At 39.7% G+C, this 17,323-nt stretch overlaps 2 protein-coding genes across 2 annotated transcripts in view; one reads left to right on the forward strand and one right to left on the reverse strand.

The window, feature by feature from the left end:
• The first annotated feature begins 10,433 nt into the window (after positions 1–10,433).
• LOC141075735 (uncharacterized protein F54H12.2-like) lies at positions 10,434–11,741 on the forward strand. Its single transcript, XM_073562883.1, has one exon. It carries the CDS (start codon positions 10,434–10,436, stop codon positions 11,739–11,741), a length of 1,308 nt encoding a protein of 435 aa, XP_073418984.1.
• A 3,701-nt stretch (positions 11,742–15,442) lies between these two features.
• LOC141075744 (uncharacterized) overlaps positions 15,443–17,323 on the reverse strand; it is a 559,419-nt gene continuing 557,538 nt past the window's right edge. Inside the window, exon 2 of the mRNA XM_073562891.1 lies at positions 15,443–16,353. Within this exon, the coding sequence (XP_073418992.1) occupies positions 15,500–16,204 (705 nt within the window). The 5' untranslated portion in view covers positions 16,205–16,353 and the 3' untranslated portion in view covers positions 15,443–15,499. The remainder of the gene's footprint in view (positions 16,354–17,323) is intronic.

Genomic DNA, 17,323 nt, shown 5'->3' on the forward strand with positions numbered 1-17,323 from the left:
TTGTTTTACAAAGTGACTTTTTCCAGAATTAGACGGGCCTGCTAGAATACACGAGAATGGATGTTGCAGACGTGGGTCCATCACGAGTCACAATTAATATCCAAATGGCACAGTGGTAAAATCGTCTAATAGTCTGCGCTTTGTGTAAACACACTTTTGGGTTTTTCGAAGCGGTCTTGTTTCAACGGGCAAGAACTTTTTATTTTTCACAATGCCGGGCTGCTCTACAACAATACTTTTTTGCGTTTCAGAATCAGAATTACGCGGGTAGTCCAGAACAAGATCTTTTAGACTGCTGAAATTAATAGATTGAGCATTTCCAACATTTAATGTTATTCCCTTCACTTTTAAGACAGTTTTACCGGTGTTGAGTTTGTATCCGTCGGACTTTGGGCCGGCAGATACAAACTCAGTGATGCAAGTGTCATCAGGTATCTCACTGGTCAATTCCCCCAGGGAATCACCTAAAGGAGGACTCCACTCACCTTCTCTCTGCACAAAGATAACAGAATCAGTATTGTGATAAAGGCACCTTTCCTGCAGCCGGTCCAGCAGAGAGTAAAGCTCTAGTCTGGCATACGCTGTTGTAAAACAGGCTATAAAATGTTTGTGTTCTTGTTGATGGTGTGGTGCCCTTCTGTATATTTCCAATCTATTGTTGCGGTTTCATCATCAATAAAATGCAACATCGAAACATCGTAATACGGTAAAAAAACATGTTGAAACAGTTCATCAGGATCGCTAATAATGCTGGTACATAGTAAATTAGATTTCTGGGCAAACTTTCCCCATAAAGAATTTAAGAAAAGTTTGGAGATCTGTCTCTTAGCAGGGTTCTCTCCTATATTTTCAGAGCGTAATTGAACCCCTTCTTTGTCAAGAAAGGAATCAATGTACTGTTGTTTCTTACTGTCATCAGTGCACCAGCTGGGATAACCTGAGGCCTCCTGCTTATCCCTAAGATGTAATTTAATGTACCAAGAAAACAGGCGATCACTGGTTTTAGGAAAATCCCAAATTTCATAGATGTGGGCTATCCTATAGCCTTTCTCTATGGCCATCTCAAGCTCTATAGTGCACCATGTACCTGTCAGAGCCCGCTCTTCATCACTATGTGTACATTCCTCGGTCTGCGAATTTACAGAGCATGTGTAGCAAAGAGGAAACAATCATTTTTTGTTGAGTTTTACCGGTAGAACAGGAAAAAATAAATCCCTCGGAGGGTAGACCTTGACTTTGGCAATACCAAAGTAATTTTTAATGAACCCAAATCCCTCATAGATAATGTGTGGATGACCAACGGGGTATGTTTTAGTTTTGTTTACAAATGGATACAGGCTGGTGAAATCATAGTAATGTAGTGTCTCCCCAGGTTTCAGTTGGTGATAAAGTTTAATGGCATTAGTACGGCCCCCATAAAGAGCATCGCGGGGGTCTAAAGGGGTAGGGAATTCCATTTGGAGAAGAAATGATTGAAGATTAGAATCTTTTTGAATCATTTCATTCCATTCATGTTCCCACAGGACTCTCACTGTGTAGCCACACCACTGCAGGTAATGCTTTTTTAGCTAAAAAGGCATAATATAATTGCCCATAGGAGGTGTTTGTGACCTTATTTGCATCGTATTCATTATAGCAGATTGGGCACCCATGATAAAAACACCCCTGAAATTCGAATGCGATATGTCTGTCATTAACATAGGCATAACCGTCTAAAAAATATTTCCCAACTCGTTTTTCACCGCCTCTTAAAGCATGTTGGATTGCTATGTTCTCTGTGTGGGATACATACATGAGCCACTGTATAGCGGGGGATGAAAAGCTTTTTTGTGTCTTGTGATGATTATCACCCGGTAAAATGGCAATGGTCTTTTTTGGAAGAAATTTAAACCTGTACATTGACATACATACAGATGCAAGGGTTACGAGTTGAAAAGGATCAACACATCTGGACACTTCAATTTTTTTCTTTTCTCGCTTACAGTATATTTTAACATTTTTCTGCGTCATTTCCATGACACGCTCCCTGTAAAGTTCACATGAGTGTCTCAGAATCTCAACATCTTGTTTACAGTAAGACTTTAGTTCAGACTTCAAGCCAAAAGTTGTAGTTTCCTGCGTCTCATACCACTCCATGAATTCCCGTTTCTCACTAGGTGACATGTACTCTACCCCATAATATTTTACAGCTGGTAGGGGACACACATAGTTTTGATTTTCTTCGATGTTAAAAAAGTGGGGGAAATGTCCTTTTGAACCTGAGAATCCCATAGCCTGCGGCATCTTACTAAGTTTCATCGGTATGAAATTTAGGGAGTCAATAAACCTCAGTTCCAAATCAGGCAGCGTTACACACAAGAGGCGGCCGCCTCGGGATATCAATTTCACAGAGTTTTTCAGAAATCAGTTCCTTAACAATAAAGTATGCATCGTATCTTCCAGCATTGTGGGCTATAAATGTATATCCAGAAAATTTACCGGATGTAAAGAATTGCACAAAATCATGAGTTGCTGATTTACCTTCAAACTCCCAGGTTGGGCTACCATACAGCGTTGTAGCATAAATATAATGTGGGATGTGCGTACCTGTCTCCTGCATACATTCAAAGTCATAAAATATGTATTGATCTGTCGCCTCCTCTGGTACATACCGGCGCATGTAACAAAGGTGCTCATCAAATTTATTTAAACGTCTGTGACAGACAGGACAACGCAATCCTTTACATTTATGTTCAGAATCACTTTCTGTGGGGACAAAATGATAACATTTATCAAAAAATGTTTTAACTCTGCAGAATTTTGGATTATCTGCAGATAAACGAGTGTGGTGATCTAAGCACTCACTGGACCGACAAAACACACGACAAATTGGACAGAGAGGTGGCTGCTCCATGTCGGTTCTCTCCACACAACTCTCTTTGACAAGCCTTGCAAAAATATTGACACGAATGATTAAATTTGTGATGAAACAACGAATTGCATCTTTCACAAAAGTAATCCGCGCCGATAAAACCCTTCATATTTTTGCTCCCGTAGTAGTGATTATCATGATGCAATATGAAAATAGCTCTAGCACTAAGGGCATTACCTGTTTGAAAATATCGCCAGTCGCCCTGACTGTAGTATAATACTTTAATGCTGATACCCAGATGTTTCTCAAAAGCTTCAATATCACTAAAACTTATAAGTTGGTCCTCAGGGATAGCCAGGGCCGCGTGTATGGTTTTTGCACGATTCAGTAAAACTGTATCACCATCATCAGTGTCGGTGATCAGGGCGCACACGCTCGCTGCAAAGCACAGATTTGTGCTGTAATTGTTATAGTTGTACAGCCAACGTCTCTTTTGCTTAATGATTTGACTACTCACTATAGATTTCAGACGTCTTTTTATACCCCACGTCTGTTTTTAATAATTGTTACGACTAATTTCAGGGAGCTGTTTGCTAAGCATTCAGCATTGCTTTGCAATGTGTGAACTACGGCATTTAAGAATGCTTCAGAACTAAAATCCTCCCTTGTCTGTTTTGTAGTGAAAATGGGATCTAACGTGTCACCGCCTTCAAGCCTTAACTGAACAAAGTCTCCAGGATCAATGTCTCTGACGACTCTGTCCAGCAAAGACTGAATGGCTCCATGCACGATGTTTAGGGTCTCTACAAATGATTGAATGCGGTATAAATTTACAAATCTGAAATGATCAATATACATGCGAGCATTGAAATTGCGGACATCTCTTTGATGGTGATAAAAATGTTGTAAAAATACTGAATGATCTACGGCCCGTACATTATCATCAACATGACCATCAGATGCAACATCATGTCCATTTTCATCTACGTCCTGTACATTATCATCAACATGACCATCAGATGCATCATCATGTCCATTTTCATCTACGTCCTGTACATTATCATCAACATGACCATCAGATGCATCATCATGTCCATTTTCATCTACGTCCTGTACATTATCATCAACATGACCATCAGCTGCAACATCATGTCCATTTTCATCTACGTCCCGTACATTTTCATCAACATGACCATCAGATGCATCATCATGTCCATTTTCATCTACGTCCCGTACATTATCATCAACATGACCATCAGATGCAACATCATGTCCATTTTCATCTACATCCTGTACATTATCATCAACATGACCATCAGATGCATCATCATGTCCATTTTCATCTACGTCCTGTACATTATCATCAACATGACCATCAGATGCATCATCATGTCCATTTTCATCTACGTCCTGTACATTATCATCAACATGACCATCAGCTGCAACATCATGTCCATTTTCATCTACGTCCCATACATTTTCATCAACATGACCATCAGATGCATCATCATGTCCATTTTCATCTACGTCCCGTACATTATCATCAACATGACCATCAGATGCATCATGTCCATTTTCATCAACATGACCATCAGATGCAACATCATGTCCATTTTCATCTACATCCCGTACATTTTCATCAACATGACCATCAGATGCAACATCATGTACATTTTCATCTACGTCCCGTACATTTTCATCAACATGACCATCAGATGCATCATCATGTCCATTTTCATCTACGTCCCGTACATTTTCATCAACATGACCATCAGATGCAGCATCATGTCCATTTTCATCTACGTCCCGTACATTATCATCAACATGACCATCAGATGCATCATGTCCATTTTCATCAACATGACCATCAGATGCAACATCATGTACATTTTCATCTACATCCCGTACATTTTCATCAACATGACCATCAGATGCATCATCATGTCCATTTTCATCTACGTCCCGTACATTATCATCAACATGACCATCAGATGCATCATGTCCATTTTCATCAACATGACCATCAGATGCAACATCATGTCCATTTTCATCTACATCCCGTACATTTTCATCAACATGACCATCAGATGCAACATCATGTACATTTTCATCTACGTCCCATACATTTTCATCAACATAACCATCAGATGCATCATCATGTCCATTTTCATCTACGTCCCGTACATTTTCATCAACATGACCATCAGATGCAACATCATGTCCATTTTCATCTACAGCCCGTACATTATCATCAACATGACCATCAGCTGCAACATCATGTCCATTTTCATCTACAGCCCGTACATTTTCATCAACATGACCATCAGCTGCAACATCATGTCCATTTTCATCTACGTCCCGTACATTTTCATCAACATGACCATCAGATGCAACATCATGTCCATTTTCATCTACGTCCCATACATTTTCATCAACATGACCATCAGCTGCAACATCATGTACATTTTCAGCCTGTATTTCAAGAGGCTCAAAGCTTTGAGCGATTGGAGACACATTGGTGCTAACACCCCTAGGGGGATCATGGCTGTGAAACGAGGGACTCTGTGCATGTATCAACAGCTGAGGGTTTTGTGTAGTTATCGGTCTGTGAGTTGACTCTCGCAGGCTTCTAGCTGCTAGTGAACGTCTTGCACTAACCAACAGCCTTCGAGCTCGTTTAATTGTTCTCGATCTATAACCCCTTTGTGGAGATGTTTTAGACAACTTCTGCAGACCATAACCAACCAAGCCTAGTCACATTGAATTATTTTTATTTGATTTCACAAAGACTGATGGACAGTCTCTTTGGAACGCATATAGCTCATCAACAATGTCAAGTGTTGGGGCCGCAGTTTGTAACCTTTCATACATGTAAGTGTCACAGAAATATTTAAGTTGAACAATAGCGTTTTTGTAATTTAGGTACTGAGTTCCCATATCATGAAACACCTTATACTGTTCTTCAGGCCACTCAGGGGTAATTGGGGTATTGTGTACTTTTTGTTTTTTACTTGCCCCCTGGGTCTGGGTTGATACTGTTCGTCTCTTCTTACCCTCAGCAAGCTGATCAATTTCTCTGTTGATGGCTTCACATTCAGCTTGTGGCACACCGTCCGCGGAAATGATTGAATGTGTAATATTGGGTGCAGCTGAGTCGGCGTTATATTTTCGGGCTGAAGACTTCGGTACCGCCTTCCTAGGCTGCTTGGGTTTCACAGGACTTTCTTCATCCAACAGAACAATGATTGGTGAAAGCGGAGTTGATCTCACAGCCGGATTAACTCTTTGTGGGGGGATCTGCGTTGGGCCGTAAGTATGCTCCTGCAGTACTTGAGGCTGCAGCAATGGCTGTGCATCTTTTTTTAGCATATTCTTTGTATCTAAAAGAAAAAAGCTACATGTGTCAGATGTCCATGAAGCTTGAGTAACAATGGAAATGTTACATGTACCAGATAGTGAAGAAACACATATAAGTGTTTGTATAAAGATAGTATTTTAGGTTGTACCCGTTATGAGCAGGGGCATCATTAATTTTGCTTTAATTATTGTTTTGATAACTGTTACTTATGACTGGATGTATATGAATATCTGAATTATAAATCTCTGCAGAATATGTAAGCTCTATATAAATAAAGATTATTATCATTATTACAGAAAAGCTAAATATATACTTACAAGAATGTTCTGGGTATTGGTCTTCTGCAGGCTCTGGGTTAATAGTCGTCTCACTATTCACCGTCAGTGGGATGGCGGCGTTTTCATTTGAATATAGCTTTTTTCTGGCCGCTCGTTTATCTGCTGTAAATAAAATAAAACTATTACACAGTCCTGAAATGATTTTCTTCACGATACTGATTATTGTTTTCAAGCTCACATTACCTTTTTGAATCAGCAGCGCCATATTTTTTGGTTTCCCGCTAGGCCTGATAGAAACCCTGGGATCCCTAATCTTGAGCGATGTGTTTCGTGGTTTCCGCGGCTTTTTAGGATTGTTAGAAACCATGAGCCCATCAACATTATAGAATTCTTTCAAGTGTTGGTTACCTGTATAAGAAATTAGAGGAAATTTCATCCCTGCATACATACGGACTCTTTTTTCAAAGAGATGCTACTTTTTTCCATATGTTCTTAACTTTTTGATATGTCGCCTCCGCAGCGGATTCGCCAGATTTACAGGTTCAGTAACATGGACGTTTTCTTGCTTATCGGCCGCTTGCAGCATCTCAGCATCTGTATGAGAAATTGTATTTAGTTTCACGTCTACATATGATTAAAGCAGTTATTATACAAATATACAGCTCACCAGTGAGAGGATAATGTGAAATTGCAGAGCTTGTTTCTCCGCCAGCGTTAAAAGGCGCTCCTGCATTTATGGAATCCAAATCCAAAGTCTGATACACCTCAGGAAAGTCGGTCCCTATAGACTCTTCTTAAAAAGAATGAAATATTATATAATTAATATAAAAAACAAAATCTTTAATCAGAATGTCTAACACTCCGTTCACTATATTCAATATAAGACCTACCTAGTTGTTGGCATTGTGTGCTCGTAAGAAGAGGCTCGGCTTGTTCAAAATCGTCGGCTTCCATCTTAACTAAAATGATTAAAAGTGTGAATACTATTATACTTTTAAAATTATTAACTATAACTATGCAGTGGAAAGTAGTATAATATAAATGTATAATCTAAGTCTATGCCGAAGAAATACATTTTATATACTATTTGATAAAAGGCAAATAAAATTATAGGCGAACATCAATTAAATAATTATACATCAAATAAATATTGTATTAAATATCTAAATTTCTTCTAAATGAGTAAATCTATTCTAAGGAAAATACAATTATATCCTATATAATAAATGTTACTATACAACAATTGACAATAATATTAATTAAATAATGTGTTAATACTTACTATTTTAAAGAGTAGAAGTAGCTGCCCAGTATAAAAGGAAAACTGCCTCTAATGCTGAATGTGTAAGGGCATCACCTAATGGCCTGTTTTAAAGCCAGACAGCAGGATCGCTCCACCTAGATTCACATCCCAGTTCCGCCTCACCAAAAGGTCTCAAGCAATCAGCAGAAAGTCCACACCTCCAGTTAACACCCACAAGAGCCTCCCAGTTACAGCCCATCATGCTGACCCAAGCAATCATGGTATACTCATATTATACTGATATCAAGCATTATATATTTGTATTACATTCCACATTTAATTTCATTTTATACATTTTGATTTTCTGATGAAGACGGCATTGGTTCATGAGAACATGTCTTCTAGACACGATGAAAAAATATTAGAGAACCAGTATTTTACGCCTAAAGCATCAGGATCATACGGCGGCATTGATAAATTATATAGAGAAACTAGAGATTACAATTGTGCGTGATTGGTTAAATAACCAGGAGAGCTATTTGTTGCACAAACCCGTGAGAAAGATTTCTGACAAATAAGATCATGGTCTCAAACATGGAAGCATTGTGGCAAGGAGATTTAGTGAGTTTAATTGACTATTCGAAGGAAAATGATAATGTTAAATATATCCTTACTGTGATTGATTGCCTATCAAAATTTGCGTGGTGCGTAGCCTTATCAAACAAGACTGGGGCCGCTGTAGCCTGTTCATTCGAGTTGATATTTCAAAATGATAAGCGCATACCGAAGAAATTACAGACGGATCGGGGCAAAGAATTTATTAATTCGTCGATGAAGCGCCTTTGTAAAACGTATGATATTCTGCATTATCTTACGAATAATGCAGTTAAGGCCTCTATTGTGGAGCGGTTTAATCGTACATTAAAAACTCGAATGTGGCGGTATTTTACAAAAAATAACACTAATAGGTATATTGATATTTTACCAGATTTGGTTGATGGCTACAATCGAACCTATCATTCTACCATTTGATGTAGACCGATTGATGTTACAAGCAAAAATTCACTACAAATATGGAAAAATATTTATGGCTCGAGCATGAAAAATAAACGTATTAATCCTTCTTTTAAAATTGGCGACAATGTACGTTTGGTCCAATATAAACGTACATTTATGAAAGCATATGAACAATCATATACCGATGAAATATTTATCATATCCGAAATTAACACAAAATTCCAATTCCCCCTCTACAAAATCATGGATTTGTACGGAGAACCTGTGATTGGGTCATTTTATAAGGAGGAACTACAAAAAGTCACATCGGATGAGAATCGCATCTACAAAATAGAAAAAGTGTTAAGAAAAAAACGCGTCAGAGGGTCTACCCTGTATCTCGTTAAATGGAAGGGATATCCGGAAAAATTTAATACTTGGATTAAAGAAAACCAGCTGACGGACCTCTAATCATGGATTCTGGATCATTTTATATTACCCTAGCATGTAATGCGTCAAGTAAGCTATTCCCAGACAACACGATTTCGACTTTTACCACTAAACTGGCAAAGCCTGTACATCTTGTAGGCCCATATGAAGTTGCCCTCACAGAATTTCAGTATCCCCACACCTGGTTTACTTTCGAAAATAGCGAAGGCACATTTTTTCTTGGAAAACGAGGGGATGTTCTAAGAGAATATTTCGTAAAAGCAGGCTATTATTTAAATATTTCGGATCTTATAAGGGCCATTAATGAGTGTATCGACAGCATAAAGATCGCCTCCGTTGGGTTTAAACTTCGTTATGATGAAGTGAAGAGAAGTGTTACTCTATCGGATTCACCCACGATACATTTTGCTCCAGGTCCAAAATTGACGCATATTTTAGGGCTACCGCCTTATATTGAGGCCTATGATAATAGTGTGATTAGACCCAAGGAGAAGAACTACGCAGATATCATGAATGGATTTTATACCTTATTTGTTTACTCAGACATTATTAACCATCAGCTAGTCGGAGATTCTTACGTCCAGCTTCTGAGAACTGCGCAGGTGACTGGTAAAAGTGGGGAGATCATCACACTTCAATACACAAGACCTGATTATGTGCCTCTATGCAAACAGCACTTTGGTTCTGTAAGCATCTCTATCTTGACTGATCAGGGTACACCTGTTAAATTCAAGTACGGAAAAACTATTTTGCGATTACATTTCAGACCGCGTCGTGATTGACACGTCAAAATGGTGTCGCAACGTGTTTACAGAGATCCGACCATTTATGCCCGCTACTATATTGCTCAGACGGGCCACGGTTTAGAGGGTTTTCGCGGTGATGAGTACATGTATGGGGCTGGGCTTGCAGGAATATTTAGAGGCTTATTTAGAAAAGCGGTTCCTCTATTGAGAAAAGGACTTGAATTAGTAAAGCCCCATGTAATGACAGCTGTTTCAAATATTGCTAAGGACGCCATTGCCTCTTTCTCAGCAGCCGCTATGAATAGGCTAAACACACCTCCTCAGGAAGGCTCCGGTATTGATTATGTTGCTAAAAAACAGAAAAAAAGAAAAAGGCGTGTTCGCTATTCACCCTCACCAATGCTCATGAATAAAATCACACCCGCAAGACGCAAACGCCAGAAAAGAGTAAGACGCAGTGTTGAAGACATCTTTTAGGAAAAATATATAAAATAAATATATTATATATAACATGGCCTTCATACATGATGCTTCGGTGGAGTGCATGAAATCAGAACTGGATATTTTTCAAATACCTCCTATGCAGGTTTCTGTCGAGAAATCAATATTCCTAGACGTTCAGCCTATTGCGGCTCTGGCGGACAATGCACCACTTGAATTTTTCATATCGGGAAGTGGTGAATATTATTATGATTTAAATAATACCCTACTTTACATAAGTTGCCGGGTCGTAAAACAAGATAATTCTGCCATCGCGGATGGAGCCCGTGTAGCTCTCATTAACTATCCATTAGCGACTCTTTTTAATCAAGTTGATGTCACCCTGGGTGATCGCCTCATCTCACAATCAGACAATCTATATAGCTATAGGGCCTGCATTGAAGCTCTGCTAAATTACAGCGCACAGACTTTAGCCTCCCAATTCACATCAGGATTATTCTATAATGATACCGCCGGACATCATGATGTACGAATCCTGGATGGCGCCAATGTGGGCTTCAACAAGCGGGCTCATGCAGTAGCTCACTCGAAGCCCGTCGATTTGCTCGGTCCAATTTTTAGCGACATTTTTAATCAGCCGAAGCTTATATTGAATGGACTTGACCTTAAAATCAAGCTGACGCGAAATAAAGATGCGTTCTGTTTAGTTTCTGCTGACCCAGATCCGCTCAAAGTACAGATTCTGAACGCATGTCTCTATGTAAAGAGAGTCCAGGTGGCTCCCGCTGTGAGGATTGGTCACTCTCAGGCCTTACTATCTGCTACAGCAAAATATGCTATTGATAGGGCCTGTATGAAAGTGTACAGCATCCCTGGGGGCACCCGAATTTCTAATATAGAGAACCTATTTTTAGGGGCCATTCCACGAGTAATTATATTGGGCTTTGTAGATAATGAGGCCTTTAGCGGTACGTATAATAAAAACCCACTGTACTTTCATCATTATAATGTAAACCATACGGCTTTATATTTGGATGGTCAGCAGATCCCCTCCCAGCCATTCCAACCTAATTTCAATATTGAATTAGCTGTAAGAGAGGATATGGCTCTTGCCCATATTTCTGGAAAGCAGAAGGCCGATTGTGCACTGGCAATTGGCCGAGAAGAATTTATGGAGGGCTATACATTTTTTGCATTTGATTTATCAGCCGACCAAGAACCTGGAGGTCACTTCTCTCTCATAAAAACTGGGAACCTGCGTTCTGAAGTCCGATTTGCGCTAGCCACCCCTCATACGATAAATATGGTGGTATACGGCGTGAATTCATCTATTCTAGAAATTAATGACCGCCGTGAAGTATTGTATGATTTCTACTGATGATGGATTCCCTGCAGCTCACTACGTTATTGAAAGCCGATCACTATACAGAGGCCATATTTTATGGGGTGTATCCGTGTGACTTGCTACCGTCACATAGAGTAACTCAGAGGCCTGCGGCGTACATCGTAAATACAGATCGCTCCAATCAGAGCGGCAAACATTGGATATTAACTTTACTTTGCAATGAAAAGAATGTGATATTCTTTGACAGTTATGGACTCTCTCCAGACAGCGAACTTTCTCCGGATGAATTTATAATTTTCCTAAAGAGAAATAGCGAATTATTCTGCTATCAAGACAGGCAAATTCAGAATAATTATAGCACTGTGTGCGGCCATTATTGCGTGTATATCCTAAAGAAACTTGCAAGGGGTCTTTCATTCCGTGAGATTTTACAACATTTTACTGATGACTTAAATCATAATGATAATTTAGTATATAAATCTGTAAAGAAAGATTTACTTGAATCAAACTATTCCCCCTGCAAACATTCTTTTATATTTAAGCAGCGTTGCTTATCACTGTGTAATATGTAGGATATTACACATATTACAATGAGTGTATGATTCCTTTATTATTATAAAAGCCAAAGAATCAATACTAATTGAAGTTACCACGGGAAAGTGTCCAGGATGCAGCGACATCTGCTTATCAGTGGTTTTTGTTGAGTTAGGTGTAAATAGTGACCTCTGTTTTGCTCAAGTGAAATGATAGTATCTATTGTATTGTAATGATATACTCTGACATCTTTTTCCTCTCTGCTATTTCCTAGAATCTATTGTATTGTAATGTTATACTCTGACATCTTTTTCCTTTCTACTATTTCCTAGAATCTATTGTATTGTAATGATATACTCTGACATCTTTTTCCTTTCTACTATTTCCTAGAATCTATTGTATTGTAATGATATACTCTGACATCTTTTTCCTTTCTACTATTTCCTAGAATCTATTGTATTGTAATGATATACTCTGACATCTTTTTCCTTTCTACTATTTCCTAGAACCTATTGTATTGTAATGATATACTCTGACATCTTTTTCCTTTCTACTATTTCCTTTCATCTCTCGGTCTAGCTGAATCAGTGGATTTGGGTCGTAGGGACCTATGAGCCCTGTCAAATTCTATGTCCAAGTCACGTGGGACATTCAGTATAAAATTAAAAATGCAACGCAGGGATTCCTCTAACTTGTTTTGTTCCACCGACTCTGGCAGCCCTCTGATTCTGATATTATTACGTCTCCCTCTGTTTTCCATATCATCCACCAGTTCAGCCAAACATTCCAGTTGCTGTGATAGGCAATTAACTGTTCCTGTGCATGTAATCTCTGAGAGACGGCCTCTGTGTGACGTTCTTTATTAGCCACCCTTTCAGAAATCTGCTGTACCTCCTGTCTAATAGCAGCAGTCTCAGCTCTATAAGAGGATTCAAGCCCGGAAATATAATTCTCCATATCCTCCATTGTGGGGATAGCGCTTATGTGAGCCTTAAGGTCTTCCCATACATTGTGTGCCTGTGTTAAATCACCACATGTCAGGCTCTCTGGCTGCACAGATGTACCTTGAGACAAGTCCCTCAGCATGGGCAGAGAACTGCTGGCTGCCTGTGAATAGGAAGGGCGAGTCATCCCCCTCTGCCTGCATGTTGTCTTTAGAAGCCTGTATGGTGTGACGCCTGTCCTCCATATTTGTATGCCTCACACTTTCTGCTGATAACGCAGGCTCCTTATCTGTCCTCTCCAGGGGCTTCCTCCATGATCTTTTCCTCCAGCACGCTCTGAACAGCATGGGCCATTGCCATCTTGTGACTCACAAGCTTCTGAGTGGAGCCTGCTGAGCTTCTCAAATACCTGGAGATTCCAGTCCCTGATACCACCGGGGGACGTCTGCTTGATGGGCCTTGGCTTGCACGCTTCTTAGCTGACATTTGGTGACAAATAGCACTTCTAATATAGGTCTGCAGTCATCACCCAGGCAGGAGCTGAAGAGCTGCACGTCCTCACCCTCCATAGCCAGGTCACGCCCCACTTTGTAAGTTTATAAGCCCCTCCAGTGTCAGGAATAGATAGTATGTGACAATACCGTATATACCACTCAGGGAACACTTACCTTTCAGAGATAATTTCCATATTCATACTAAATAATGGCACAGATCTCCCAGACATTATGATTGCACATATCCCTAGTCTGTATAACGATATTGCACTCATTCCCTGACAGACCGCAGCATGGCCATTAGTTAGAAGCTGCTAATGATCTTTGGAGCAGGTAAGTTTTCCCTGAGTGGTACATATTGGGCCGTCTGAAGACTGAGTTTAGTCTAGGACAATTTGTCTGCACTACTAATTATCAGCTGTTACATTACCAAACTAGGGCAGTCCCTATAGGAGAAAAACACAAGAATTATACTGTATTGTCACATACTATCTATTCCTGACACTGGAGGGGCTTATAAACTTACACAGTATATAGTCTGAGGTCTGGGATCTGCCAATATGGGGCTAGTTTTCTGACTGTTTCGGATAACATTGTACATGATTTTAGGTTTTTTGTCTACTCTCGCTTGAATATAGGTCAATCTACTATATAATAATTTAATTCTGTCTGTCTGTAACGGAAATCCCACATCGCTGATTGGTCGCGGCTGGCTGAGTGCGACCAATCGGCGACAGGCACAGTCCGGCCGCGAATTGGTGCAGAATTCGAATGACGCACGCCACGACTACCGTTGGGAGATCTGTGGCGCCATTTGTCATCTCCTGCCGCACGGATTTGCCGCAATCAGCGATATTGGCGCACAATTTAAAGGGGATCTGTCACCCCATTTTTGGCCTATCAGCTGCCGGCACCGCCGTCAGGGGCTTATCTACAGCATTCTATAATGCTGTAGATAAGCCCCCAATGAAACCTGAAAGATAAGAAAAAAAAAGTTAGTTTATACTTACCCCGGCGTTCAGTCCAGTCCAATGGGTGTCGCTGTCCCGTCCGGCGTCTCCCATCTTCATACGATGATGTCCTCCTCCTTTCTTCTTCCTCGGCTCCTGCGCACGTGTACTTTATTGGCCCTGTTGAGGGCAGAGTAAAGTACTGCAGTGCGCAGGAGCCGAGGGAGAAGCAAGGAGGAGGACATCATCGTATGGAGATGGGAGGCGCCGGACCGCAACACCTACCGCCCCCACCCCCCGGTGAGTATAATCTAACGTGTTTTTCTTATCTTTCAGGTTTCATCAGGGGCTTATCTACAGCATTACAGAATGCTGTAGATAAGCCCCTGATGGCGGTGGCCCCAGCTTATGGGGTAAAAATGGACTGACAGATTCCTTTTAAACTACATATATATTCTAGAATACCCGATGCGTTAGATTCAGGCCACCATCTAGTATTAAATAATCTCCAGATGAATCGCCTTTCTTGAGGATGATGAAACCCGTAGAAATGAGAGGCTTGGAGAGTGAGTGTGTATACGTCACCTCACCCTATATACTGAGACATGGGATATATGTTTTTTCTATTAGTCACCTTCTGACTAACCATCAGGGGATGAATTATGGGTATAATTTTACATTTGGAATTAATAAAGTTTAGTTTTATCCTTTTGTCAGCAAACATGAGGAATGACAAGAGACAACCCATTTAAGAAGATTCAAGTTTGGTTAAAACGATTCCAACATTATGAACATAAAAAAGGCTTCTCCCCTATGTGACATCTCTGATGTTTATTAACAGTTGATTTCCAAGTAAAATATTTCCCACATTAAGAAAATGAAAAAGGTTTCTCCTCTGTGTGACTGCTCTGATGTCTAACAAGAAGCGCTTTCTGGTTAAAATATTTCCCACATTCTGAACAGGAAAAAGGATTCTCCCCTGTGTGAGTTCTATGGTGAGTAACAAGTAGTGATTTATCTGCAAAACATTTCCCACATTTTGAACATGAATATTGCTTCTTTCTTGCATGGGTTCTTTGGTGCTTAACAAGATTCCCTTTCAGGTTAAAAGATTTCCAACATTCTGAACATGAAAAAGGCTTCTCCGCTGTGTGAGTTCTCTTATGGGTAACAAAATGTGATTTACGTGCAAAACATTTCCCACATTCTAAACATGAAAAAGGCTTCTCTCCTGTGTGAGTTATTTGGTGAGTAACAAGCAGTGATTTATGTGCAAAATATTTCCAACATTCTGAACATGAAAAACGCTTCTCCCCTGTGTGGATTCTCTGGTGCTTAACACAAACTGATTTATTGTTAAAACATTTCCCACATTCTGAACAGGAAAAAGGCTTCTCCCCTGTGTGAGTTCTTTGGTGTGTAACAAAACGTGATTTCCATGTAAAACATTTTCCACATTCTGAACATGAATATGACTTCTTTGCTTTAGGAGCAGTTTGTTTTTTATTGCCTCTTTTGTGATTTTGATTTTCCTTAGTAATCAATAATGATTCAGAAGATGGGACCTGTTTCATAGGATCAGATGACAGATCTTTGCTGTGATTGGATGATGATATATCTAGAGTAATGGCATTCACTTCAGCTGTATCTTGTAAGATCTCAAGATCATCAAATTTAAAAATTGAAGATGTCAGCTGTCCCTCTGATCTCCTGGTACAGTCATCTGCTAAAATAAAAAAACAATTTTTTTTAATAAAAGATCCTTGAGTTTTATATTTTTGACCATTTCTACTTATACTATCCATAAAAATAGCAAGCTATGTGAAAATCTTTAATTATTTACCAAGACAATGACAGTTCACAGTCTAATAGAAAACCTTGTTGGATGAGCCAGTAGTGTGCGGTGTTCAACTGTCTGTTCATTATGCCTCCCAAATATCGAATAGAAGGAAACCAATCAATGTTATGTAGGCGAAAATAATACCAATTCTCATCTCACAAAAAACAAGTCCCCACTCAGGTCCATCATCTGTCAATGGAAAAACAGAGGTTCCCGCACTATTAGTGGCTCAAAGGCTGCTGAAAAGCAACAAGGTTTCCATAAACCAATCCAGCAAAATCCGCTCTCACTTCGGAGTCTTGCAGTGTGCGCAAACAACATTTAGGATCCCTGTATTTAGCAATATTATACTGAGAAGAACCCACTTAATTTTTGGTGTGTGTCTCCTGGAGCACAATCTGGGCACTATGTGCTGGGTAAGAAAATGGCAAATGTGTAATTTTCACTCTCCAACATCCGCTAAGTGTTCATTTCCAGAAAGTGGCTGTGGAGTCAAAATATTCACTCCTCCTACATATATGGTCAAAATTGTTGGTACCCCTCGATTAATGACAGAAAAACCCACAATGGTCACAGAAATGACTTGAAGCTGACAAAAGTAACAATAAATAAAAAATCTATGAAAATGAGCAAATGAAAGTCAGATTTATGGAACCAACTAATGTCCTTGAAATGAAAACATTTTTAAGGACTTACATTCGCTATGGGGTTTGTTAAAAAATGAGCATTCAGTCCTATTGGTCCAACCGCCCTGTTCAAGCCAACCCTATGTTCTCTGCCGTTCTTCCTAGGACCCGTTATGAAATGCTCATGAGATTTTGGCATTTTAACGATAATAGTCAATGCCTGCCCA

Source organism: Dendrobates tinctorius, unplaced genomic scaffold (assembly GCF_039654945.1).
Source record: "Dendrobates tinctorius isolate UK_male_01 unplaced genomic scaffold, ASM3965494v1 ptg000368l, whole genome shotgun sequence".
In the NCBI taxonomy this organism is placed as follows: Eukaryota; Metazoa; Chordata; class Amphibia; order Anura; family Dendrobatidae; genus Dendrobates; species Dendrobates tinctorius.